General features: G+C 41.2%; 1 protein-coding gene across 1 annotated transcript in view; it reads right to left on the minus strand.

The window, feature by feature from the left end:
• Positions 1–24128, minus strand: part of GRAMD1C (GRAM domain containing 1C) — a 69410-nt gene that overhangs the window by 6138 nt on the left and 39144 nt on the right. The window contains exons 7-15 of the mRNA XM_067546075.1: positions 20385–20503; positions 19028–19142; positions 14252–14426; positions 8450–8593; positions 6482–6600; positions 5644–5786; positions 3682–3785; positions 2933–3112; positions 411–468 (exon numbers count right to left, since the gene is read on the minus strand). Of these exons, the coding sequence (XP_067402176.1) occupies positions 411–468; positions 2933–3112; positions 3682–3785; positions 5644–5786; positions 6482–6600; positions 8450–8593; positions 14252–14426; positions 19028–19142; positions 20385–20503 (1157 nt within the window). The remainder of the gene's footprint in view (positions 1–410; positions 469–2932; positions 3113–3681; positions 3786–5643; positions 5787–6481; positions 6601–8449; positions 8594–14251; positions 14427–19027; positions 19143–20384; positions 20504–24128) is intronic.

Raw genomic sequence — 24128 nt, forward strand, 5'->3', positions numbered from 1 at the left:
GAACAATCACGGACTAGCTAGCAGGAGCATGGACTAGTTCAACAACTCATTTTCTTCATTCTACATACCACGCAGTAATTGAGCTCCTCCCCTCCTCCCCGGATGCTGGGACGCAGGGTGACCACCCTGGTCGCCTGCCCCTAAGGCCAGCCCTGATTAGGACCCCACTGTGCAAGGTGCCGTGTAAACACAAAGTGAGAGACAGTCCCTTTACAACCTGAGAGGATAAGCAATAAAGGGTTTTACTCTGAAGACCATTAAAGAAGACTCCACTAGTGGCCCTTATACCACTGACTTGAAAGACACTGGACTGGATGAATAACCTTTTCCCACTTCCATGCTTCCAGATAGGTGTAAATGAGATTAGCTCTCAGGCATCAAATTGTGGTTTAACATCAGTGAGTACTCACAAGATGCTCATTACCACAATGATGGCTGTGGTCCTCCTTGTAGCATCCCTTTTTCTTCCTGTAGGGCATGGAAAAGATCAGGTTAGAAATGCTCAACATCAATTCTCATAAATAGAGCTTATGGGGACAAGTCTACAGTGCACAGCAAGTGGTGGATTAGATGGCAGCCCCGATGGACAAAAAGACACACCAGCTTTGTTCAATTTGGGATACGCATCCGATGCCCATTTATGCACATAACAGAGGCTATTTCTCTATCCATGCCAATGGAGGACTTAGCTGGAGAATCAAGTTTACATGTCCATCTCTTATGCTAATGCAAAGCAGTGCTGTGAAGTATGTTCCTGATTTAGGCCTGTATTACACCTAAAACTTAGATTGACCTAGCTACGTTGCTCATGGGTGTGAAAAAATCATGCCCCTGAGAAGTGTAGAAGAATCCCATGCACAGCTACAGACGGGGGACCAACGAGCTAGGCAGCAGTTCTGCAGAAAAGGACCTGGGGTAACAGTGGATAAGAAGCTGGATATGAGTCAGCAGTGTGCCCTGGTTGCCAAGAAGGCTAATAGCATATTGGGCTGCATTAGTAGGAGCATTGCCAGTGGATCACGGGAAGTGATTATTCCCCTCTATTCGGCATTGGTGAGGCCGCATTTGGAGTATTGTGTCCAGTTTTGGGCCCCCCACTACAAAAAGGATGTGGACAAGTTGGAGAGAGTCCAGTGGAGGGCAACAAAAATGATTAGGGGGCTGGAACACAAGACTTTTGAGGAGAGGCTGAGGGAACTAGGCTTGTTTAGTCTGCAGAAGAGAAGAATGAAGGGGGATTTGATAGCAGCCTTTAACTACCTGAAAGGGGGTTCCAGGGAGGATGGGGCTAGGCTGTTCTCAGTGGTGGCAGATGACAGAACAAGGAGCAACGGTCTCAAGTTGCAGGGGGAAGGTCTAGGTTGGACATTAGGAAAAAGTTTTTCACTAGGAGGGTGGTGAAGCACTGGAATGGGTTACCTAGGGAGGTGGTGGAATCTCCATCTTTAGAGGTTTTTAAGATGAGGCTTGACAAAGCCCTGGCTGGGATGATAGAGCTGAGGTTAGTCCTGCTTTGAGCAGGGGGTTGGACTAGATGACCTCCTGAGGTCCCTTCCAACTCTATGATTCTAAGTGTTGTGAAGCTTCATTAAACCTCGGTGCAGATACTGGCTAGATGGACACAAGGATTTTTCCATCAACTTAGCTACTGCCTCGAGTGGATGGATTTACTATAGCGACAGAAAAATCCCTTTTGTAACTGTAGCAAGTGTGTACTCTATAGCAGCATAACAGCACTGCTTTGTAGATGTAGCCTTAGACCAAGCAGCTCCCAATGGGTAGTCACTTCCACCTCCCTACCTGGTCACATTGCCAATGCTGCACACCAGTGACCATTCCAGTTTCTCTTCTTGTATATGTACCAAAAGTCAACCTAATTTCAGTAACTATAATCCTGCAGAAAACACTTTACATTCAACTGAGTGCAAAACAGCTCCCTGCTGGACACCTTTGAGAATCTGAGAGGATGAGAATCTGCAGGATGAAGTGCACATTTCCTCTTAAACTGAATGGATGTCACCACCACCGCAGATTGGTTAATCTAGAACTGGGTAAGTTACCTGATCTCCTATAATAGTTCCTAGCATTCAGATTTTCTGTCCTCACAAAGGGACGTAGATCACGGCTGCAGCATGCACAAGACAAAAGCACTCACCTGAAAAGCTGGAGCAGTGGTGGCAAATAAGGAATCTGAGAATCAACCTAAACTAGCAAAACAGTTACATATGCTACTAACCCAAGCTTGCTCTGATATTGTCAAGGGCTTTTTCTTGGTTTGAGATGTATGTTATCAGTTCAGTGGCTACAATTTAAATTGTTTCATGTAATTCAGGGTTCTCTGGCACACTTTTGTGCACAGATGTTCCTCTTCTCTTTCAAAGAAGTTACTTGTATGCCTTAACAAGTCAATCTGTCACATCTAGTGGCAGGAAGGATCAATGTGCTAGATCAGCTTCAGTTTAATTAAAAATACACAAGAAAAAGATGATTTGGGATGATGAGCCCAGGAGGCAACTGTAAAATTGTAACCCTTTCAAGGACTGCATTCAGTTCCCTGATTATTCAAAGTCAAAAAATTAAATGCTTTGGGGTTTTGTGCAAGTTCTTAAAATCAGAGTTGTATTGCTTTCCCTGTGAAAACTTTGTGCTATGTTTAGAGTTACTTTGGAGCAGAATACCTTATAGATTGCACTTGAATTCAGCAGATGCTTGTCACAGCAAAGGGGATCAGACATGCTCCAGATCTTGTATATCCAAGCTTTAGTAATGTAAAATAAACATTAACTATTAATCCAGCTGTCTTTACCTAACTGGGTATAACAACACACACACAAATGTCATCACATTTGTTCTGTCTTATTAATTAAACACCCTCTCTAGCACACATGGTTTGGACAAGCAACTGAAATAGAAAAGATGCTGCTATACCCACCTGCTACGTTGCCCTGGGACTCTAATCCAATGTCCCCACAAGAGTGCTGTGAAGAACGCTTAGGAAGCAGCTCTGCCATGTTCCGGTGTAAAGTTCGTCGTCTTCTTCTTAGGGCAACAAGTTTCCCAGGATCTTCTATAGATTGGTTTATTGCATATTCCTCCATTAGCAGATCAGATTCTACAGTAGAAAATAAGTATTTATTTTTTCCCTTCACTTTTCAAATGAAAGCTCACATTATCTGGCTATGATGGAGAAAATAATAGGCAAGGCATGAAAATCAATAAAAGCTGTTTTCTTCTAGAAAGCATATAGGATACCAAAGAGATTCCTTAAATTGCACTACCATCATTACACTCAGTACGTTAGAGGTATGGAATATATGTTTTTCCAGCACACTGCAGCTTAATGTGTTTGTCAAGCACTGTTGCTTTCTCTCTCATCGCCACAACCAAGGAAGCAGTTTGATTTTCATGGGAGGTGACTCCCATTACCCAGACAGAAGAGTATTACTAAGAGGAAAAATTTTGTGGGAGCCCTTTGTTAAAATACCGGAAGCACAATACAGTGGCACCCCAGAGTCAGCACTATATTGACCTAGGGGAGCCTCTGACTTGAAGGGGACACAAAGAAAATCTCACACTTTGTATATTTATTTCTAGTAGAATGTTTCATGACCACTAACATTTTCCAAATCCATCCATAAGGAAGATGACTTTACCCTTTTATTACAAAAAGCAAATCCTCACCAAGTTGTTTGAAATTCTCCTCTATCCCGCCCCAGGTGTTCTTCTCAATTAGAGACTTGATGAGGCCCCATGGCTGCTTTTTGTATTTCACATCTGTGGAAACCCTGCGACAGCATAAAATGGAATAGCAAAGTGATTACACTGGATTACATACATGGCACTGGATTACATATACCAGAAGCAGAGGTCTGTCTCTTAATCTGTTGCTTCAGGAGCAAGTATTCAATAGTTGTCCATAATCCAAAATAGGCACTAGTATAGATAGGCAAGACATTGTCACTTGGCAGCATTCACACTGAAGAGATAGGGATTAGACATGGGTAAAGAAACTATGAATTGCATTGCAGCTAGACCTCTGTGGGAACTGGAATTGTACAATTTCAAAATTTGTTTTAGTTCTCAATCAGAATGCAAAAGAACATCTAGATGTCCCATGAAATGGATTTTGAAAAGAAATTCTTTTCATGTAATTTGTAATGTTTCATTTCGATTTTAACTTTTTTATATAATTTAAAATAAACTTCATAACAAAAAAAGTTAAAACGTTCCATTCTGAAAATATCAAAATGGAATGTTTTTGACCTCATCAAAATGCTTTTTCCCCCCTCCAATTTTCTTTTAAACAGAATTTTACTGAAATTGACACTTGGAAAGTTTCAGGTTTGATGAAACCGCATTTTCCAACAGAAAAAAACTTTTATCATAAAATTTTCTACCAGCTCTAAGTATAGTCCAGTGTTACAAATGGTGTCATGCACTGTATTTGCTATTGTCCTACACATACACTCTGGATGCATTGCTTTTAAATCCAATATCCCTCTTCCCTTGAGATATCATGATCACCATACATCTGTGTGGAAAGGACCAGAGGAGTCTCCTTTCAGAACCAGTCAATGCTGCTTCTTTGGCCAGATCTACACTACAGACCTATATTAGTATAACTACATCGCTCAGGGGGTGTGAAAAGTCCACACACTGAGCAATGTCATACCAGCCTAACCCCTTGTGTAGACAGCCCTATGTCGACAGGATAGCTTCTCTCATAGACATAGCTACCACCTCTCAGGGTGGTGGATTAACTACACCAATGGAAGAAGCTCTCCAGTTGGCATAATAGCGTCTTCACTAAAGTGGTGCAGCTGCACCGCTGTACATGAAGACAAGGCCTTACATCAGCTAGATGGGTTACTCATGGCATTCAGTTTTCTGCAGGCAGAGTATGCCCCTTTCCCTTCATACTCCCAAGCCAGAGATCAGAGCCTAAAATCAAACCCAGGTTTTCCCACACAGCAATGTTGAGCATTAACTGCTACTAGACCTAGCCTCTTACACAGTGGGCTTCCTCTCTGAAAAGTGACTCTATAATTGTTACTATGAGGGTTCATGTTCATTGTCTCTTAGTGCTTTTCACATCAAACGAGCTCAGTGTACAAGGTGCTTTTTATGACTCAAGTCTGCAAAGTCAGCTTGGGATCTGAGAGTCAAGCTGGGTTCTCTTTCCCTGGAGCACCATCTCCAGTAATAGAGATGGTGCAGGCCAAATTCCACTTTCATTCACACCCAGGCCATTTAATAGTCTTCAAGTTATACCTTTGCCAATGACAACTGTGCAGGAGGATGCAAAGGTGGAATTTGTTGGAACTTGGGTAAACAAATTCCATGGAGAGTGCACATGCAGGAGTAAGCTTCAGGAGAGTGAGCTGAGTTCATGTTGGCTGTGCAGGGCACAAGAGTAAAACCTTATTTTTGTCACTAAAGCCACCATAGCTGACTAATACTTTCAGGGAACACTTACAATAAGTAAGAAGGGGCCATTTTTACATATTTTTCACAGTGGAACCACACTCCAAGAGAAGAAATTTGTGCAAAGAAATTCAACTTTACTAGGCTGTAGAGGCACCTCTTTTAGTAAACATGCTTCAGTGCATACCACCCCACCTGCTGCACACCACGCTGTCTCACCGTAATCTGCATTTCTGATTGGCTGTGCGGGTGATGGAGTATCTGTTCACAGTGTAGAAGTAATCGTGGTAAGGGACATCATGCGTCAGCACCTCTGCATCTACTCGATAAGACTGACCTTTCTGGCTCTGTTTATTCAGGGTCTACCCATTAAAAAAAAAAGGGGGGGGGGGGGAGAGGGAGAAGACATTTTAAATACACAATCTCAGTTCTCTTTCCTTGGGTCTTTGGATTCATCATGCCTGCAAAACTACCACCTAAAAACTACTGGCACTAGAGAAAGAATCTGAAATAGTCTGAGAAAATGAGACTGGTGGAGAACTCAAGGTAGTGACATATCAGGGCCAGGGGGTTGGTACCTTTGCACATTGCCAAATGGGAGAGGGCTCCTAGCTAGATCTCAGCAGGGGAGGACAATCTTGGTATGAAAAAGAGGAGGAGGGTCACTGGTCTAGAACTCAGCATGGAAACTGGGGCGGGGGGGCCAGGAACTCCTGAGATCTAGTCCTGGCTCTGCCTCTAACTCACTGTGTGATCTTTGACAAGTCATTTCATTTTACTGTGGCTTAGTTTCCTCATCCGTAAGATAAGGCTGACACTTATTCCCACAAGGATTGTGGGGAAGAATTAAGGTTTACAAACCTCTCTGAAGATGAAAGGCACTATATATAAAGTATTTATTAATGATGAAGAGGGCAGCTGACCATCATCATAAATGACACATTTAACTGCTGAGCCGCATTCAAACGCCTAAACTCTGCAGTTTGGTCATCACTATAGCAGATACTGGGATGAGGGTTTCCCTTATTTTGGGACACACTGTGAACGCACACAGTACCTGCTTTTCTGTTGCAGTTGTGTACTTCCCAATGAGCGGATTGTTAATTATTATAGTGTAGGTGAGGGTCCTCAACTGATTGCCACTGCCATCCATATTCCAAGGGGTCGATACAGCATCTAATCACAAAATGCATCATGATTAATGTCCAACAATTTATCGGGAGTGGTCTCAATCCTTAACCTGGTTGAAAATGGCTTTAGGGTGAACAATGGGTTAAAGATCTGCTCATCTGGTTGGTGAGTTTCTGTATGTTTGCTGTTTGACACAACATAGGATCAGATCATGTTACTCACTGAGGGACGGCAGAGAGCCTGATTCTCCCTTGCCTTGCTCACCTTGTCTCATCATTCACCCCTGTGAAATGTCAGTGACTAGAAAACACTATCAGTCTGATCAGAGAGCATTTTACACCAACTCTGAATAGGTGTAAACAAGGCACAAGGGCAAGGCAGCAGAGAATCAGGCCTGAGTGTTTAGAGATCAGAGTTCAAAAGCGTATGTGTGTGTGGCAGGAGGGGGGGAATGCCTCCACACACCAACAGCAAGTGACAAGACAATGTAACTACTTCCTTGCTGTTGCATATGGGAATTTTCCAGTGGAAAGGCCAGCATGGAACCAATCCAAATGGTTGGTAATTTACAAGAACAGGGAAAACTGCAGCTTGCTGCACCTATGAGCAAAAGTGAGAGAGGCACTGGCCGTTATGTCTGGACTCTTACATTGCAAGAAGAGCGGAATAGACCATGAGGAAAAATAAAGAGAGGCCTTCAAATGAAAAGCTACACTGTGTCCCATCTGCCAAAGATGACTATAAGGTTCATTAGCATTAGCGAAAGACACGGTTATTGCTGATTTGCCTTTAAATTGGACACTGAACAAATATTACTCTCTATTACTTTATTTTCTGTTTCTATGATCTCAGTGAATGAAATTTATTTGCCCAGAAAATTAAAGCCAATGAGTGTTATTTAGGAGGATACGATGATTTATTCTATATGCAAATTGTGTGGATTTTACTATTACTTGAATATAACTTGATTTAAAAAACCTCGTGAGCCAATACCCTAATCAATAAAGCAGAGACTTTAAATAATTTAATCTCTGATTGATTTTAGTGTTGTAACGTTCGTGTACTATGAAGGTTCTACTCTAAAGTAAGTGTAAAGAGGGTAGAGTTTCTGTGTTCATTGTCTCAGTAACTCCAGAACAAGTGTGCTCATTTTATACATAAAGATTGTTTTTCTGACAATCCTGCACACTCACCCTCATATCTAAAAGTCAAGCTCATTCTTTCCTGACTCTTGCATAACCATTATTATTTTACAGCACCAAAAATATGCTAGGCAAAGTGCAGCACAGATAGAGAGATATGGTCCCTGCTCTGAAGAAATGAAAATCTGATATTAGCTAAGACATAATGAGTGGGGTTAAAACAATAAAGAGGGTGTGGGGTGAGGACAGACAAAGGTTACAGCGATGAGGTTACTCAATCTAGTCTTGTGTACAATTTAATAGTTCAATTACATTTCTTTTCATTTTGAATAAGAAATATTTTGTAATAAAGATCCTGCTATTCTAATTATCCTCTTATTACTCCTGGTCAACCCAATTACCTTCACATTCTTCCCTCAGTTACACCTGTGCCAGCTGTTGTTATCAGCATGGCAGCATAGATGTAACTGATTAGTCTTGTCACTGGGCCGTAGCTAACAATTCTGATGCTGACGTAAGTAGGTAGAAAAGGCTTCAGCTCATTGTCCAAGAGCTGGGCTTGGCAAAAAGAAGTAAAAGTATAAAAGCAGAACCTTATGTTTAAAAGCAGATTTAATTCCTCTTTTATGGGCAGAATCTGTTGGGTTTTGGTTATTCGTCTCTGACTACATTAACATTTCTCTCACCAAGATTGAGAATGTAATTTTTCCAGCATAAATCTTTACATGACCTGAAAGGAGAAAATATATTACCTACTATATTCCTGGTATTTAGAAATCTCTGCATGAAATGGGAATTGGTGAAAAGCATTTCAAACATCCTGTCTGCGCTGATCTGGAAAACTCTATTCATAAAGAGTCTTCCATGCAGGTCATTCTCAGGAACAGTCTCCTTGGCTGATAAGGAAATGCAGAGAGAACAGGTTAAGGAAATGGATGGCCCCATGATCTGCCCATGGTTTTAAAAAAAAAAAAAGGTCCACACTGGGCAATTACACAAACCTGAATGTCAGTCATTACAAAACGTGATGGCATCTAACCTTTAAACTTTAGTGCGAATATGGTGCTGTATAACAGTAAGAAATTGATAGCTTTATCTCAGGTCATACAGCAGCCACCCACTGAAGAGTCAACACTTACTAACAAGCATCACACAAAGGGGCCTTGATATCACTAAAAATGTACCTTGGTAGACAGGTAAATGGCATCTGAAATACCATGGTGTAGTAACTATAGGCGAGCGTTAACCAATGTGCTAGGTATAAGAAGATACCATGCAAGTTTTCCTCATCATAGTTCCAACCCCCACCCTATGAAACCCAGTTCTGGCTTTCAGCCAGCTAGTATTCCAGTCCGGTATCGGTCCCATTCAATACTTCCAGTTGTGGTATGCAGACAAGTGACCCAAAACAAAAATCATCTTTATGGTATAATCACATTCGCACTTCTGGGGTCCTAAATTCAAAGTTGAGTGCCCTATTTACATCCCAAACAGGAGACTAAAATAAGGTTTACATAACACATGCACTTCTCTTTCTGTGTTATGTTCTGCTTACAAAATATTCTTTTCCATTTGTAATTACAGGATGGACCAGAGGGTGAAGACTATGTTTACAGAGATGTCTATTTACCCAACTGACTCTGTAAATTGAGTACTCACTATGGTAAGAATTTTGCTGCGGTAAAATACATTGCAAGAAGCTAGGACTTCAGGAAATTTTTACAACTTACACAATGACATGTTAAAGCTTATATGGATTTGATGCTTGTGAAAATGAGGTACCATTTGAACTGACAGAAGTTAGCCACAGTGGAAGCAGGCACTGCGCAAGCATCCTCCAAGCAGCTTTGCCCATATTCCTCAATATTCACTTGTCGAAGTCCCTGCTCTTCCAGTCCTGGGCATCTCCTGTGCAGGACCAGGTAGTCATAGTTTGTCATAGACATGTGTCCACTACATTGACACTCATTCTTGTGTCCTGCATAAGGCTTCGAAATAAAGATTCTCCAAGTGAAAGATTACTCTACTAACCTAATGAATCATTCTAGCTCAGGGATAGTCAATTATTTTTTGTCAAGTTCCAAACTTCTTTGTCAAGGTATAGTCAAGGTCCAGACTCCAGAGAAAATAATAAAAAATAACAATAATTGTAATAATAAGTAAATAAAAAGATTCTGGGGTCTCTTGAAAAGCATCTGTTGCTTGGGATTTGGCCTGTGGTCCGCCTATAGACTAACCCAGTTCTAGTTTGCGATGGGGTGTACATACCCTGCACTGGTTCACCAGGGATTAATCATACTCTGTGGGCTGAGGAAGCCACGCCCCCTCATCCTTGCTGGGCATGCTCCAGCTGGAACCAGGATATAAAAGAGAGCAGCTCAGTTCAGTCTGGGCTGACCACTGCTGAAGGGAACAGAGGTGCATTGCAGGTTCCTGCGGAGAGACTGCTGGTGCAGGCCAGCAGGGTTGCAGTGCTGACTGACCGCCAGACTTCTGATGCCACAAATAGAGGCGAGACCATGGAATTTCCAAGACCACCAGCCGTAGAGAAAGGGGTAGGAAGTAACTCAGGGGACTTAACAGTGACCCAGTTGCAGAACCAGGGGTCTAACTCAGCGTGTTTTGGCAGGATCCCTGCTGAGTTGGTGGAGGATACCTCCACCACAGACAGGGCCTTGGGTTGGGACCCAGTGGAGTAGGGAGGGCCTGGGTCCCCCTATCCCAGCCATCACCCACACCAGTCACTAGGCCGCATTGCTCAGCTGGAGAGGGTAGTCCTATTGACTCTGGCTGCTAGGCAACGCTGCCCTGCCACAGAGGTATAGCCCTATTGACTTTGGCCACTAGCCGGCACTGCCTTGCTGCAAGAGGGTAGTTCGATTTGGCTCGCCATCGGGCCATGCTGCCCTAGGAGCCAGGGCTGCTGTGGCGACTAGGGAGGCTAGCCCATTCTCATTCATTTCCCCCTCAATTCAACACCCTCCCTGATGGGGTGTACATACCCCACAACATAACTCCTCTGTTTTTAAGCCTGTAAAGCGAGTATTTGGAGTGCAATTGTGTGATTCTTTTGCCCTCAACAGATTACATGACAAAGAGTTATCAAAACCTAGAGTAAACCCACCATCTCAAATGTCCTGGTTCAACTTGGAGACAGCATGCCTAATTCTCTGTTGCCCTGCACCTTATGTGGTCATCCACACCTGTGCAAGGTGAATGTAAAATGCTACCACTTGGACTTGGTAGCATTTGCACTACTTTGCACCAATGTAAATGACAACCGATGCTGCTAGACAATGCGGAATCAGACCCACTGCATTATTCTTCTGTCCTATAAGGTTTGCTGAACAATATTAAATCAAAAAATGGAAGACCCCCCCCCCCCCCCCACCAACCATCTACATGTTAGACAATTGGGAAGACAGGTAGTGAAAATCTAATTGCTCTCCCTTCAAACAATGCCTCAGCTCAAATCCCATTAACTGCTAACAGCACTAGCAACCCAAAATAAAACATGCCAGACAAATGAACTCTGAAGCAGCCAAATTGACAAGAACAGGGCATATCGAATGAATGAAAAATTGCTTTCCACACCAATGGAAAAAATATATCACCCACACTGTATACACAGAGACATCGGCAACCAGAAACAGCTGGTGTAAAGATAAGGAACCAAACAGATTTCCACTCCACTGGAAAAATATCACCCACATTGTGCACATAGAACAGAGCCCTTGACAACCAGAAACAACTGGAATCAAATCATGGAAACCTCTTTGTATACAGGAGTGTGACAGAATAAATGAGCACAATCATGTATTCCAGGCAAGCCATGTTTTAGGATTACACCAGCTACATTAGTTATAGTTGGGCTGATAATTCACATGATTGATCTCACCTCAAAAGTGGTATTCATTTAAAATGTTTTGGGTCATTTCTGAGTCAACATTGAGAGGAAAACCTTGTTTTTCCACCAATAAAAAAATTTCAATTAAAAAAAATTTTTTTTAGGTAGCTCAAATAGCTTTTAAAACGTCAAAGTTATCAACATTTGACATTTGAATACTAAACATATAATATGCTTTTATTAACAGTTTAAACAATACACAGCTCCTGTTCCTCCTGTGTACCTGGAAATATGCACATCGAAACAAATGCAACTGCAGTTAGTTCAGTCATCCCAAATTTGAAATGTGTGATCCCACTTATCTGAGAGAAAAATCAGACATTCAATGTTTGGCTCTCACATCATACATTCAAGCAAACACTTGTGTACAGATAGTTCTATTTTCTCTTTCATCCCAATCCTCATTTTTAAAATGGAAATTAAATCCAAAAAGGACAGTTAATACAGTGTATATCTTACGATTTTAAGCAAAGAATTCAAGACGCTTATAGTTGTCCCTGTGTCGTATATAGCTAAGTAACTGAAAAGACAGGCTAGTCTATTTTCTGTGTACTGTCTATCTTCGGGTTTTATCCTGCTGCCCATCATGGTAGCAGCTGGGTGCCTTCCATGTAAAATAGCTAGCAAAAAGTGAAGTCCCTGGAGTCAAGCAGTCTCTGGCAATTTTCCCTTTCTGAGGTAAACACCAATTGGGATTGGGGGTTTCATTTTTGATTCATTAGATTTTATTAATTTCTTTTTTGAGGTTGGTCGGGTTTTTTTTGGTCACAAGGGAGTGTCATTGTTGGGCATCTGCAGGATCTGAACATAGGACTATGGTACTTCAATTAGAAGTCCATACCCCATAGGCCACCAGACAGCTGTGTACTATTAAAAGCTTGTCCAACAGTAGAGAATTTTAGAAAAATATTCCACTGTGCTACCACTGGTAAAGCTGAACAAACTAAAGCAACAATAGGATCCCCAGTGTAGGCAAAACTCTGGCAGCTTCAGGTTTAATTGATGCTGTGGTAACAAGTCAAATTCAGAAGCAGCTGGAGGACAGACATGTGGTCATTCCCCACTGCAACTGCCAGAACAGCATTTCCCAAAGTGTGAAGCACAAGTCTGGCAAAACGGGTGGGCACAAAGGAATAGCCAGAGGGCATAGAAGATATCTAAATCAAGATGGGTAGGCCTAAAATGTCACATGATAGTGTTTGGGGGGTGGGGGAGAGCAGCGCTATGCAACTGTGCACTTTCTGAGGAGGGTTCAGCTTTCAAAAGTTTGGGAAACACAGTGCTAGAAAACGACAGACTGAAAAAGAGGAAAAATTCTAAGTATGAATAGAATAAATCTTAATCTCTGTCCAGTTTATGCAGAGGGACCAGAAAGTCCTGTTCTCAAGAATAAACAAAGAGCTCACCCTAGAAAAGCAGGAGGAAAAGTAGCATGAATAGGAGTTTTTCTTTCTTGAACAGAAGGCTTTGAATCTACTTGAGTTTGTCAGATTTTATTTGCTTAACATTAGACGTGAAATAGTCTCAACTAGTCTTTAAAGTTACCATTAAAATAGGGGCTATCTTTGTTGCTGCTTTTTTAATGGTGGCTATGTTTTCTGTCCAGCTGGGTGAATAGGACAAAGAGTCAGTCAATTGGTTACATGGTAAGTGTCTTCAAAATGGAAAAAAACAGCCTATAAAAAGCTCAGACTCTAGGACAAACAGGAAAACTACAGAATGATTGTAAAATGACAGAGCCTGCAACTTTCCACTGCTATAAGCAATATATCTATGATGGAGGAATGCATGTCAATTATTCATCCAGCACACAAAGTGAAAAGGGGGTATGCTATTACATAGCACCGTATAAAATTTGTACACGTGTAATGTAAATTCAGAGTGCTGCACATGCTCTTTTGGGAAGTTTAACATTAACTTGTTATTCTGAAACAGAAAGCCAAGTCATTTTGTAAAGTTTCATTCCTCAGTGTTCTCATCTGTTTCTTAAATATTTGTTATGTGCTTTGAAGATGAAAAGTCTTCAAGAGAAAACATGGTCTAATAATAAAAATAATGGACTAGGATTCAGGTGATCTGGGTTATATTCCTGACACTGTCACAGATATATTGTATGACCTTGAGCAAATCTCTTCCTTCTCTCTGATTCAGTTTCCCCACCAGGCCCCATCTGTACAATTGGGATATTTATTAAAATTAGATAGAAAACAGGCACTTTTCTCTGAAAATTAAAGAAAAATCCTCTTGTGAAAATGTGCTCATTGACGAAGTTTCAAAAACATGGGGGAATGCTTTCCCTCCCACGTATTGTCTTATTGTTTCCCAACTGGGGAAAGCTGGAAAACAGTCAGAAAGTGGGAAAATCCCCACAATTTCAAAACTTTAGATTTTAAAAATTACAAAATTGTGTGGGTTTTTTCCCCCCCAAAATTTTTCATTTAAAAAACATTTTGCAAAACAAATTTCTGCAAAAAGATATCACTTTTTGACAAAACCTTATTTTCTGATGAAAACCCGTTTTGTCAGGAAATGTTCAACCAGCTCTGATATTCAGTTGCTTCCAGAGGGATGGTAGAGTACTTTGAGATCCACACCACAGTTCACTTTATGGCTGCACAGTTTGATTTCTAAATGAGCAGCTGTTTACCTTCTTCATTGCTATCTGAGGCACTGCTCTTCTCCAGAAGATTTTCATTCTCGATCAGATCCAGGGACTGTCCTGGGAGCCTGCTTCTCTCTTGCTTTCCCAGTTTCCTTTCTGAAGGCAACAGTGGGCTCCTCTTGTCCGGTTTCTCATTTTGGGATTCCTCCTGTGCAGACCCCTATGGGAATAGCCATCAGCAAATGGTATAATTGACTGTAATAACCTTCATAAACACTTTATATGCAACCTTAGTTCAAAACAAAAAAAGTCACAATTGACAAGTGTAAACAAGCTAGCTGTCCAAATCCTATTTACCACTTACCTGGGGCTAGTACTGCCCTTAACACTGGACTGTGAAACGCTTTCTCTGGATCCAGCCTCCCTGATCTATGGGGAAAGGTTAAAAAAACTGCCATGTTAAGTTTTGAGAAAAGACAGCTGAGGGGGAACCTGACAGAAATATTCAAATATGGTAAGGGCTGTTATAAATAGAACTGTGATCAATTGTTCTCTCTGTCCACTGAAGGTTGAACAAGTAGTAACGGGCTTAATTTGCAGCGAGAGAGATTTAGGTTAGACATTAGGGAAAACTTTTAACTATAAGGATAGTTAAGCTCTGGAATAGGCTTCCAAGGAAGGCTGTGGAATCCCCGTCATTGGAGGTTTAAGAACAGGTTAGGCAAATACTTGTCAGGGATGGCAGATATAACTTGGTCCTGCCTCAGTGCAAGGGGCTAAGCCAGATGACCTCCTGAGGTCCCTTCCAGCCCTACATTTCTCTGATTCTATCATTCTAATTTGCACACATTTATTGAGACTGGGCATGCAAATCTAGTAACTGCAAGCAACACAGCCAAATAAAGGGCAGAAATAATGGTCCTCCTAAAGATTTAGTTCCTACATAAGAGCCATATTCTATTCCCAGTCTCTGCGCAAACTTCCTATTGTCTCCAGTGGGACATTGGTTGTGGATCAAGAGTAGTACATGGCCCTAAATTCTGTAGCTCTGCTGTGTGGAGCATAATGTGATTAAGCTCTCTTCCTAAATGATTTTAATGCATCTACCCTACTAGCATGTTGGAAGACTAATTCGGTGCTGATTCAAAAGGGAGAGCTCCATCTACTTGAATAATCACCACGACTTTCTGTAGCCCTGGAGGGTTCCTTGGAAGTATATTATCAAAATGAAGCCCTGACCCTACATAGCTTGGGTGATTGAGAGATTCACAGCACAGAGTGGATGGCTGAAGGACATAGAAGCCAGCACTGAATTTGTGACTCCAATATAAAGAGGCAAGATATTTCAAATGCCAAAATAAATCAAGAAGCAAATTGATCAGACAACGGTATTGAATCTGATGCAACTAGGCTACACACTGTAGTGCAAAGAAAGGAGGAAGACAGTGGGAAGGGGAAAGTATAATTCAGTGGGTCAGTATTTCAGCGCCAAGGTTCTCCCATCTGGGTGAGGAGAATGATGAAGCAGCCATCTCTAGCAAGCACTTTTTGTACAGAACAGCAGACAAAGGTCCCATACATCTTTCAACACCTGACACAGATCAAAGGAATTCTTATTCCAGTGGCATTTTGACAAAGACCATGGATTTGAAGCAGATGGGGGAGTTCAAACCACTCTGTACCGGTGCTATGGGCCAGGGCACGAACACTTTTACTACAAAGATGGCAGAGAAGTTGGTATCAAGGCAGTGGGTTAAGCAGGATACTTCCGAGGAGAAAAGCCATCCCAAGACATACTGGCCCATCAGAGATTTTTTTTTTATGTATGCATGACATATACCTTTTAAACCCAGATTTCTTGTAATTTTCAGCCATAACACATCAAAGACAAGAGCTAAAGAGAAATATTAACTTTTAAAAAAAAATTAAACTGCTATTAAAATCAAAAAGCAATAGCAGGAACATACAAAGTCTAGTGGTTCCATGATTCCCACAGAAGCTGAAAATATACACTGAGGGAGGAGATGTCATACATCTCTTTGAAACCCCAGACTTGGCACCACGCTTGGCAAAATTCCTCCTAAGACTTGCCTATTCCAGCAGTGCCTAGTAGACTCCAAGAATGGGGATCTGTGCATGCAGTTTTTGTCAAGGAGAACAGCATCATGTGTCTTGATGGCTTTGCACCAATTTCTGGTGGCAGGGAAAACTAGGCAACAGATTGGTGTATGCTGTTAGATGCACTGTACTTTAAAAGAAAACCATGACTGATGGTGCACACAAAGGCTGCAAACTTTCTTTTAAAAAAATGAGAGAATTAATGAAAACAAATTCCTAGTTTTTCCAAGCAGTACCTAAAACACTAACTGTGGGATACAAAAGTCCTTGAAATGTTCTTGAGATTACATTATTTCAACTGTCAGCAAATCAAAATGTAAAGGTTAATCATAGTAAAACTGAAGACAGACTTGAATGCAGAGATTGCTGTTCAAGACCTTGGCAAGTCCTGTTTGCAGTAGTCTGACATTGGCCAAAAAGAAAAGAAAAAAAAATCAAGTAGGATGTGTCATAAATGGTTATGAAGTTGCAACACTCTTCCTTCTTCCTTGACTCTTTTGCCCAGGGACTTACTAGAAGCAAGCTACACTTTCTGGAGCATTCTCGCTGTCAGGATCAAGGAGCAGCCATGCTGTATGCTGATGGCCTATTTCCTTACGGTTACAGAAATATTTATTATTGAATAAACTCATATCATTGTGAAATGTCTGCAGGATGCATGTAGGATTCAGAAGACATCCATTGAATAAATGTATTAATGTAACTGGAAATACCTCTTGGAATAATGGGAACATTACATTCAACAGCACATCATAGTAAATATTTACTGTATTTAAACAGCATTAAAGATGGCCTTCAAAGGGTGTGTGTGTGGGGGGGGATGACACTGTGCTTGTTCCCTTGTTTTTCTTCTTTAGGGATAATAAATAAGGCATGAAATATTTCTTCTCCTCCCTCAAGTTACTGGGCTCAGAACAGGTGTAACAGGGAAAAATTATTCAGCCTGTGTTATGCTGGAGGTCAGATGTGATAATCATAGTGGATCCTTCTGTTCTTAACATCTATGAAAACTACCATGATGGTCAAGTGTCTTGTGTTTTTGAGATCTAAAATACACACCACATGCATAGTATCACATTAGTTCCTATGATGTCATAACCCTACTAGTTCTCCATAGATTCTTCAGGAGCAGACAAGAGCTGAATTTCTAATGTGAAACAACAACAAGAATCCTGCAGTCCTTAATTTTTTTCCATTTTCTTTTGGAAAGAGATTCAGTCCACCTTTATACATCAAAAAGCAGCAAAAACGAAACAAGTCAGTTTTCCCCCTTTTGCAGGTCACCTCTAAACTACATAATGAGTTTTCATGGATTTAGTCAGACATCTTATGGTATAACTAAACTTTAATAACTACAGTAATTCTCTAGTCTTTCTGTAATCCTGGAATAGCTGCATTCTGTCACTCACCTACTCTAGTAAATACCATACAAAATGCATACTTAAATGTAACTGAAAGACATTTTATAAGTTATACAATAATAAAAGATCCCAGATTCATCTCTCTCAAACGTCAATGAGCATGGATGCTAAGAAACATATGTCAACAAATTAAGCCTGTGGATAGGATTGGAGACTATATCAATCAAAATGGCGTTACTGGGTGAGATTTTCAAAGGCACTTCCATGGTTACAGGATTAGCGGTACCTTTTCCCCCCCTCTTAGGTCTCCCTTGAGCACACCCTTTCAAATGACAAGTCCTGCGCCTCCACTCCTCTCAGGATGGAATCTGACCATTCTCTCACTCACGAACCAGGTCCCCAAGCTACAGCATCCGTTTACCATACATTATTCCTCAGCCGGCCCAAATGGGTCTAGCAGTGTAACAGACTTTCCTTTGGGAGCTGTGACCAGTACAGTGCAGTGCATAACCAGTACAATACGGTGACTCAGAACAGCTTCTTCCAAAAAAAAAAAGCATTATTTATCCATAGGAGCACAGCATTTTGAGAAAAGGGCTAAAACTACAAAGCCTATATATACCTTGTCTCACTTAAAGCCTAGGTAAGTCTAACTTATTCCCCATACTCCAATCTCTAGGAATGAAGGGTCAGTCTGCTCCCCCAATAGTCCCTTCCTCCCTCTCAGTTTAGTTCCTTTATCAAACTCTTACATCTAGAACAACAGGGAAGTGTGAGAGTCTAGTCTGGAACAAAAATATCAAGAAAGTGGGTCTGAACATTAGCAATGAAAAAGATAACAAGAGGCTTTATGGAGCACTTTTAATTTGTAGATCTTAAAGTGCTCTATAAAGATGGATAAATAAAATTATCCTCCTTGTATAGATGGAGAAACTTAGGCACAAAAAGTTGCAGTGACTTGTCTACAGTTACATGGTGAGTCAATAACAGAACAGGGAATGGAACCCCAGGAGCTCCCCACTCCCGACCCAGTTCTCTATCCACTTGATCACACTGCCAACAACAACAACAACATATTCTTTAAATAAAAGAAATTCAAAAGCTATCAGAACAACAATCAATCTATTTATATGAATGCTAGCAACCAGCAGGGCAAAAGTCTTAAAACACTGAAAGATGAATAACTAAACTTGACCCATTCACCTCCAGATGCTAAAATCTTGTAAACTTTTCTCATCTTCACATCTAGAAGAAGGAGTAATCCCCTCCCCCCCCCTCTTCAGAGTGTATGGTCTACACTTTTGTATTTAAGTTCATCAAGAGAGGCTGTCTAAATACTTACTCCTGTCACTGTGTTTCCATGGGGCAGCTCCACCTCTACTATCGAAATGATGGGCTCTTGAATTTCACTGATTGTTTTTTCATCCCTGTCTCCAGAATCATCACAAATGCTGGATCTGTCCAAAACAAAGAGAAGATAAAAGGGAAGTTCGTTTAATTTCTTAGCGTTTATGGCACCAAACTCATACTTTTGGAGATTTACTGAATTTAAAAACATGCACTACAAATATTCTAGCCACTAATTAAATTGCCATGTAAGACTCCCAGCTCAGTCTTGCCACATCCATCTCATTAACCCATCAAACTACCCCATCCCCAAGTGTTTGTGAGAAAACTCTGGCTTAGCAATGTGCCTGAAAGGGTAACAAACCAAGGCTATGATGAGCCAAGGGGAGAAAGTTAATGGTGTAGATGGTAAGGAGAGAAAAGTAGCTTAGACCCCAAATTGAAAAGTTTGTGTCTTTTTAATAATTATTAAAATCGGAGGGATTTTTAGACCCATCCCTGTAGCATCCTATGTCAAAATATTTTATAGATTATATTATGCAACATTAAAAAACAGATGGGGCTGTTTTTGAATATGCACATTTCCTCAGGGTTTATATTCAAAACATAACATTACTAATGCTAATGCATTTGTTAATTTCTGTTCAGTTTTATAAGATGTGCCCATCTAAGTGCACATACAAAATTAAAACCACGTTGTTAAAGAGTAAAGCTCAAAGTTAACAATTAGCTCAAAGTCATTTGAAGGAGTCAACAGAACTGTATCAGAACCAGCAAGGGACCTTGATAAATCTATTTTAATTGGCCCCAAAAAAGTAAAGAAACTGTAAAGTGGTGAAAAATAAAGCAACAGTTTTAAATGTCTGAATTCTAATAATCTAAGAGATGTCTCAACCTGGGGTCCATGAGAAGGTGGCAGAGGGTCATAATCACTCAGCCCTATCCATATTGCTTACTAGGATGAGGGGCTTAACTAGATTCTAGCATGGGACAGATTGAGAATCCCCGATTGAAAGCGTTGTTAGTAATACAGATATGGGATTTTTTAAAACTCTGAAATATATAATTCCTCGGTTCCTTTACGTGAACAGAATCAGGAAAAGCAAAGGAAGCACAAGCTCTCTCACACTTCTCCACACTAGGGGGTCTCAGTTTTGCTCTACCTACAATATAGAGCGAAGGTGACCAAGTCTTTATGCTTGTCAGTACTTTAGCCCCTCTGCTAAGACTGCTAAAAAGGGGTAAAGCTTAGTGCCAGGAATGGAGGCAATTTTGGAGGAGGATTTTAAGACACAGTCATGAAAACAATGTACTATCTCCATAAAAGAGAAGTATGCACAGTATCTTCTCACTTAGACTGTCCGTTGTCTTCAGAGGAGGAGTAAAAGCTCTCCATCTCCTCACTGTTCAAGCCCAGCTCAGAGCCATAGCTCTGTTGTACCAGTTGCCAGAACTCCTGTTTGGTCAGTCTCTGAAAAGAGAAAGCACATTGTTGGTCAAGAGCGGCAGTGAAGAGCTACCTCTTCTACCTGTTCATAAACATACATTATTTGACCCTGGATAAATCTGGATCCACGCGTTATTTTCTAAGAAAGCTTCTTGCCTAACAAACAGAGCCTATTTGACATCCCACTGCAGTGGGTAGCCTGCCCTAAAAATATAAAGAAGATTCTCAGCTTCCATTTTTAAATAGGTAAGCATCTAGCCAAGACATATTTGGTAACATAATATAAACTGACCAATAGGGTGGAAAACTTGACTGATTTTCCCTTAATATCACAGGTTACTCCCATGCCCCTACACAGCTGCCCAGCGCTGGCCTTTGGGGCCTGTGAGAACTATATAGTCACAGTCCCTTGACTTCTTTTTTTTTAAATATAGTCTCCAGATCCTTTAGCTGATGTGGACAGCCGAATCATTCAGGCGACCACTGATGGCAGTGGGGCATCACAAACTCCCTCCCAGCCAAATTGCCTGCAGCTCAGCTGGCTTCTTTGCAGAATGGCCAGTGTGACCTCTGCTCACAAGGAAACAGTTTAGCAGTTTGAGAGGTGGAGCGACTGAGCACAAGGGGCTGCTGCATTCAAATCTCGGCTCGAAACAGACTACCTGGGGACGGTGGCCTCTGTCAAGTCACTTCTCTCCATGCCTCAATTTCCTCATCTGCAAAATGAGGATGATCATCCTTATCAACCTCACAGGGGAGATGTAAGGAGTAAACAATCTATGACTATGAAGCACTAGAATTCACCACAGTACACAAATCATACAGCTTATTTGGACAATTATCCCTTTTAAATTCATATTTTCTCTCACTCACTCACTCACACACACACACACACGAGACAACGGAAAGCAGACAAAATTGCCTTCCCTGATTTGCTTACGTTCTAGAAACTACTATTCACTGTTCGTATTCAGGTAGCGCCTACAAGTCCAGATTACGATCTAGGCCCTAGAAGCACTGTACAAACACAGCGTGGGAGACAGTCCCTTTATCAAAGGGTTTGCAGTCTAATCGAATACAGATTGTCAACAACTAAATCATACAAGTGTCACCTGATGAAGGATTATTAGCACAGGTTAGGGTAGCGGATCCAATGGATCGGCACACCGTGTCTGTACTAAATAAGAATACTGGTATTTGTTTCTAGTAATGGGTTTGAGGGTGCACTGCAAAAAGCTTGTTTGGAGGAGGAGTGATTTGAAAATCTCCAAATCCTTAAAATGCTTCTGGGCACAGAGGGGTGATCGGCATGAACAAAAAGGTGGGAGAAAACAGTTTCATGTGTGTCTGCCCATAAATACCAAGTCTCTCTCTAGCCAGTCCTTACTCCCACTCATCCCTGTGCCTTCCTATTATATTGCCCCCCCAGGCTTCCCTGTCCCTTTGCAATAAAACATGTCCCTCCTCTTTCAAATAGCTCCTCAAAGCACACTTACTGTGGATTCTCTGTACTATTTGTTTCTGGTAGCATCCAGCATCTCTGGTTACTGAGTCACATAACTCAGTGCTGATAATCAGTCATAGACAAAGTAATACTTGTGCAGACTACTGATAACAAATCACACTGTATTTGATCATGAGCTCTTCAGAGCAGGAACTCTCGCTTTCCATATATTTGTATAGCACCTAGCAGAATAGGTGCTCTGAGCCTGATGAGAGCCTCTAGGTGACAGTGGAATACAAATAAATACTACTTCCAAAGTGACTTAAACTGAACTCAATGAAGGTCACTAATTCTGAAAAAAGTGTCCACACAGGGGTTTAATACAATTGAATTAATCTACTTCTGCTTCACACCTTCAATTAACTCAGATTAATTTTCCTGAGTGTGTCTGTGTACTCCAATTCCTTGTGTCAGAGACAAGATACTGGACTAGACAGACCACTGATATGAGATGGTATGGTAATTCTTATGAATACAGAAGGCTATTACTCTCAGGAAGGGTGAGGAGGATTTTAGAAACATGCTCCGATACCTCCTTTATAGAAGTCCAGTGCTAAGTGTTTCCTTTCATTGATAAGAAATTATGCCAGGTTTCCCCATCCACCAATAAAATTCACACTTTGGCCAATTCAGGTGCTCCCAGGTATTCTCAGGAGGGGTAAGAAAGAGAAATGATCCCGACACTTAAGCCCATAGCCACAAAGTAAACAACTGGTCTCAAAGGCCCTTTTACTTGCTGAAAAGAACTTACAGAAAAAGTGGGAAAGAAGGCACAAGGAGTTTATGGATGTGAAAGAAGAGTGTCATTAATAATCTCTAAAAAAGCTGGAAACTGTTTCAGTCTTGATCCATATAGATCAAGGGAATCAAGCATCATGATTGAAGTAACAGTAACATAAGTATAACTTACAATTTACATGAAAAAAGATCACATTAAATATCTGTTAATTAAAGACATTTTAAATAAAGACACCACTATCCTGATCACACAAATTGCAGGGTTATGTTATAGTGACAGCAATTTAAAGATACAAAAAAGGTAACATACAAGCACAAATATATGGAAATGCACACACGCACACACTTGACTTTTCTTGTATTATTATACCTTAAAACTTCTACAAATGCAGAATGTATTTGGAAGTTATATTTAAAATGTTCAGCTCCAACAACTATTGATTGATTAAGACTACTGGCGGATTTCTTATTATGAAAGCATGCTCTTTAACCACATTTGTTCTGTGGTAAACCTCTGTATCATTTTCAACAGAAAGTGGTGAGAACCTTACATTTTCAATTCTCAAACGCCTCACCTACTTAGCCAACTTCATTGATGCTCAGGAAACTGATCACGTCATCACAGAGAAATAAAAGACAGCAACACGTGTGCTTCTGGGGCTGTAGAACTCTCCTGCATTCAGAAGGCTGTCATTTCACCCCAAAGGGCTGAGTTTTCTGTGAAGCAGATGAACCCAATGGCCCGCATGGCTAACAAGCAAGTCCAAAAACTCAGAACAATTCCCAATCCATGCCAGTTTGGCTCTAATCAAGACCCAAAGGACGTTGAGCTGTCACCACGAAAACTTCACCACACAGTGGCAAAACTCCTGGGGTAATCAGGCTGCTTACATCGTTGTTTATTAAGACAATCTTTGCCTCCTCGAGGATGGACTGTGCTGCTCTTTCAAACCTGTTTCTCTGTAACTTCCTGCTTGGCAGTATCAGAGCTGTTCACAAGTGGGTGAGCTGGTCTGCCTGTAGAACTGGAAGTTGTGCTAGACTCCCAACCGGTTCTTAGGCCGCACCCACTAACAAAGTGCAGGTAAGCAGGGCTTGTTAAAGACACAGTCTGAGTTTCCCTCCAGATGCAATAAGCTACACTTCAAGTTCCATTACAGCAAGAGACAGCTGGAGGCAGACTGATTTAAACTCATTTTGAGGTTTACAATGCCCATTCATGCAGTATTGTAAATGTCTGAAGACACAAAGACATTACAGAATGCCTTGAATCTAACACACTGCCTGTCAAGGGAGGGGCTTCAGAAGCTGCAAGCTTTTGTCACTAACAGCTCCAGGTTAAGTCCCTGTTTACTGCAAGGAGAGAACCTTCTTTTTAATGACATTCCTGCATTGCTAGCACAGCTC

The sequence above is a fragment of the Emydura macquarii genome, unplaced genomic scaffold, assembly GCF_026122565.2.
Source record: "Emydura macquarii macquarii isolate MOO-44397 ecotype Brisbane River unplaced genomic scaffold, CSIRO-AGI_Emac_v2 contig_1119, whole genome shotgun sequence".
Classification (NCBI taxonomy): domain Eukaryota; kingdom Metazoa; phylum Chordata; order Testudines; family Chelidae; genus Emydura; species Emydura macquarii.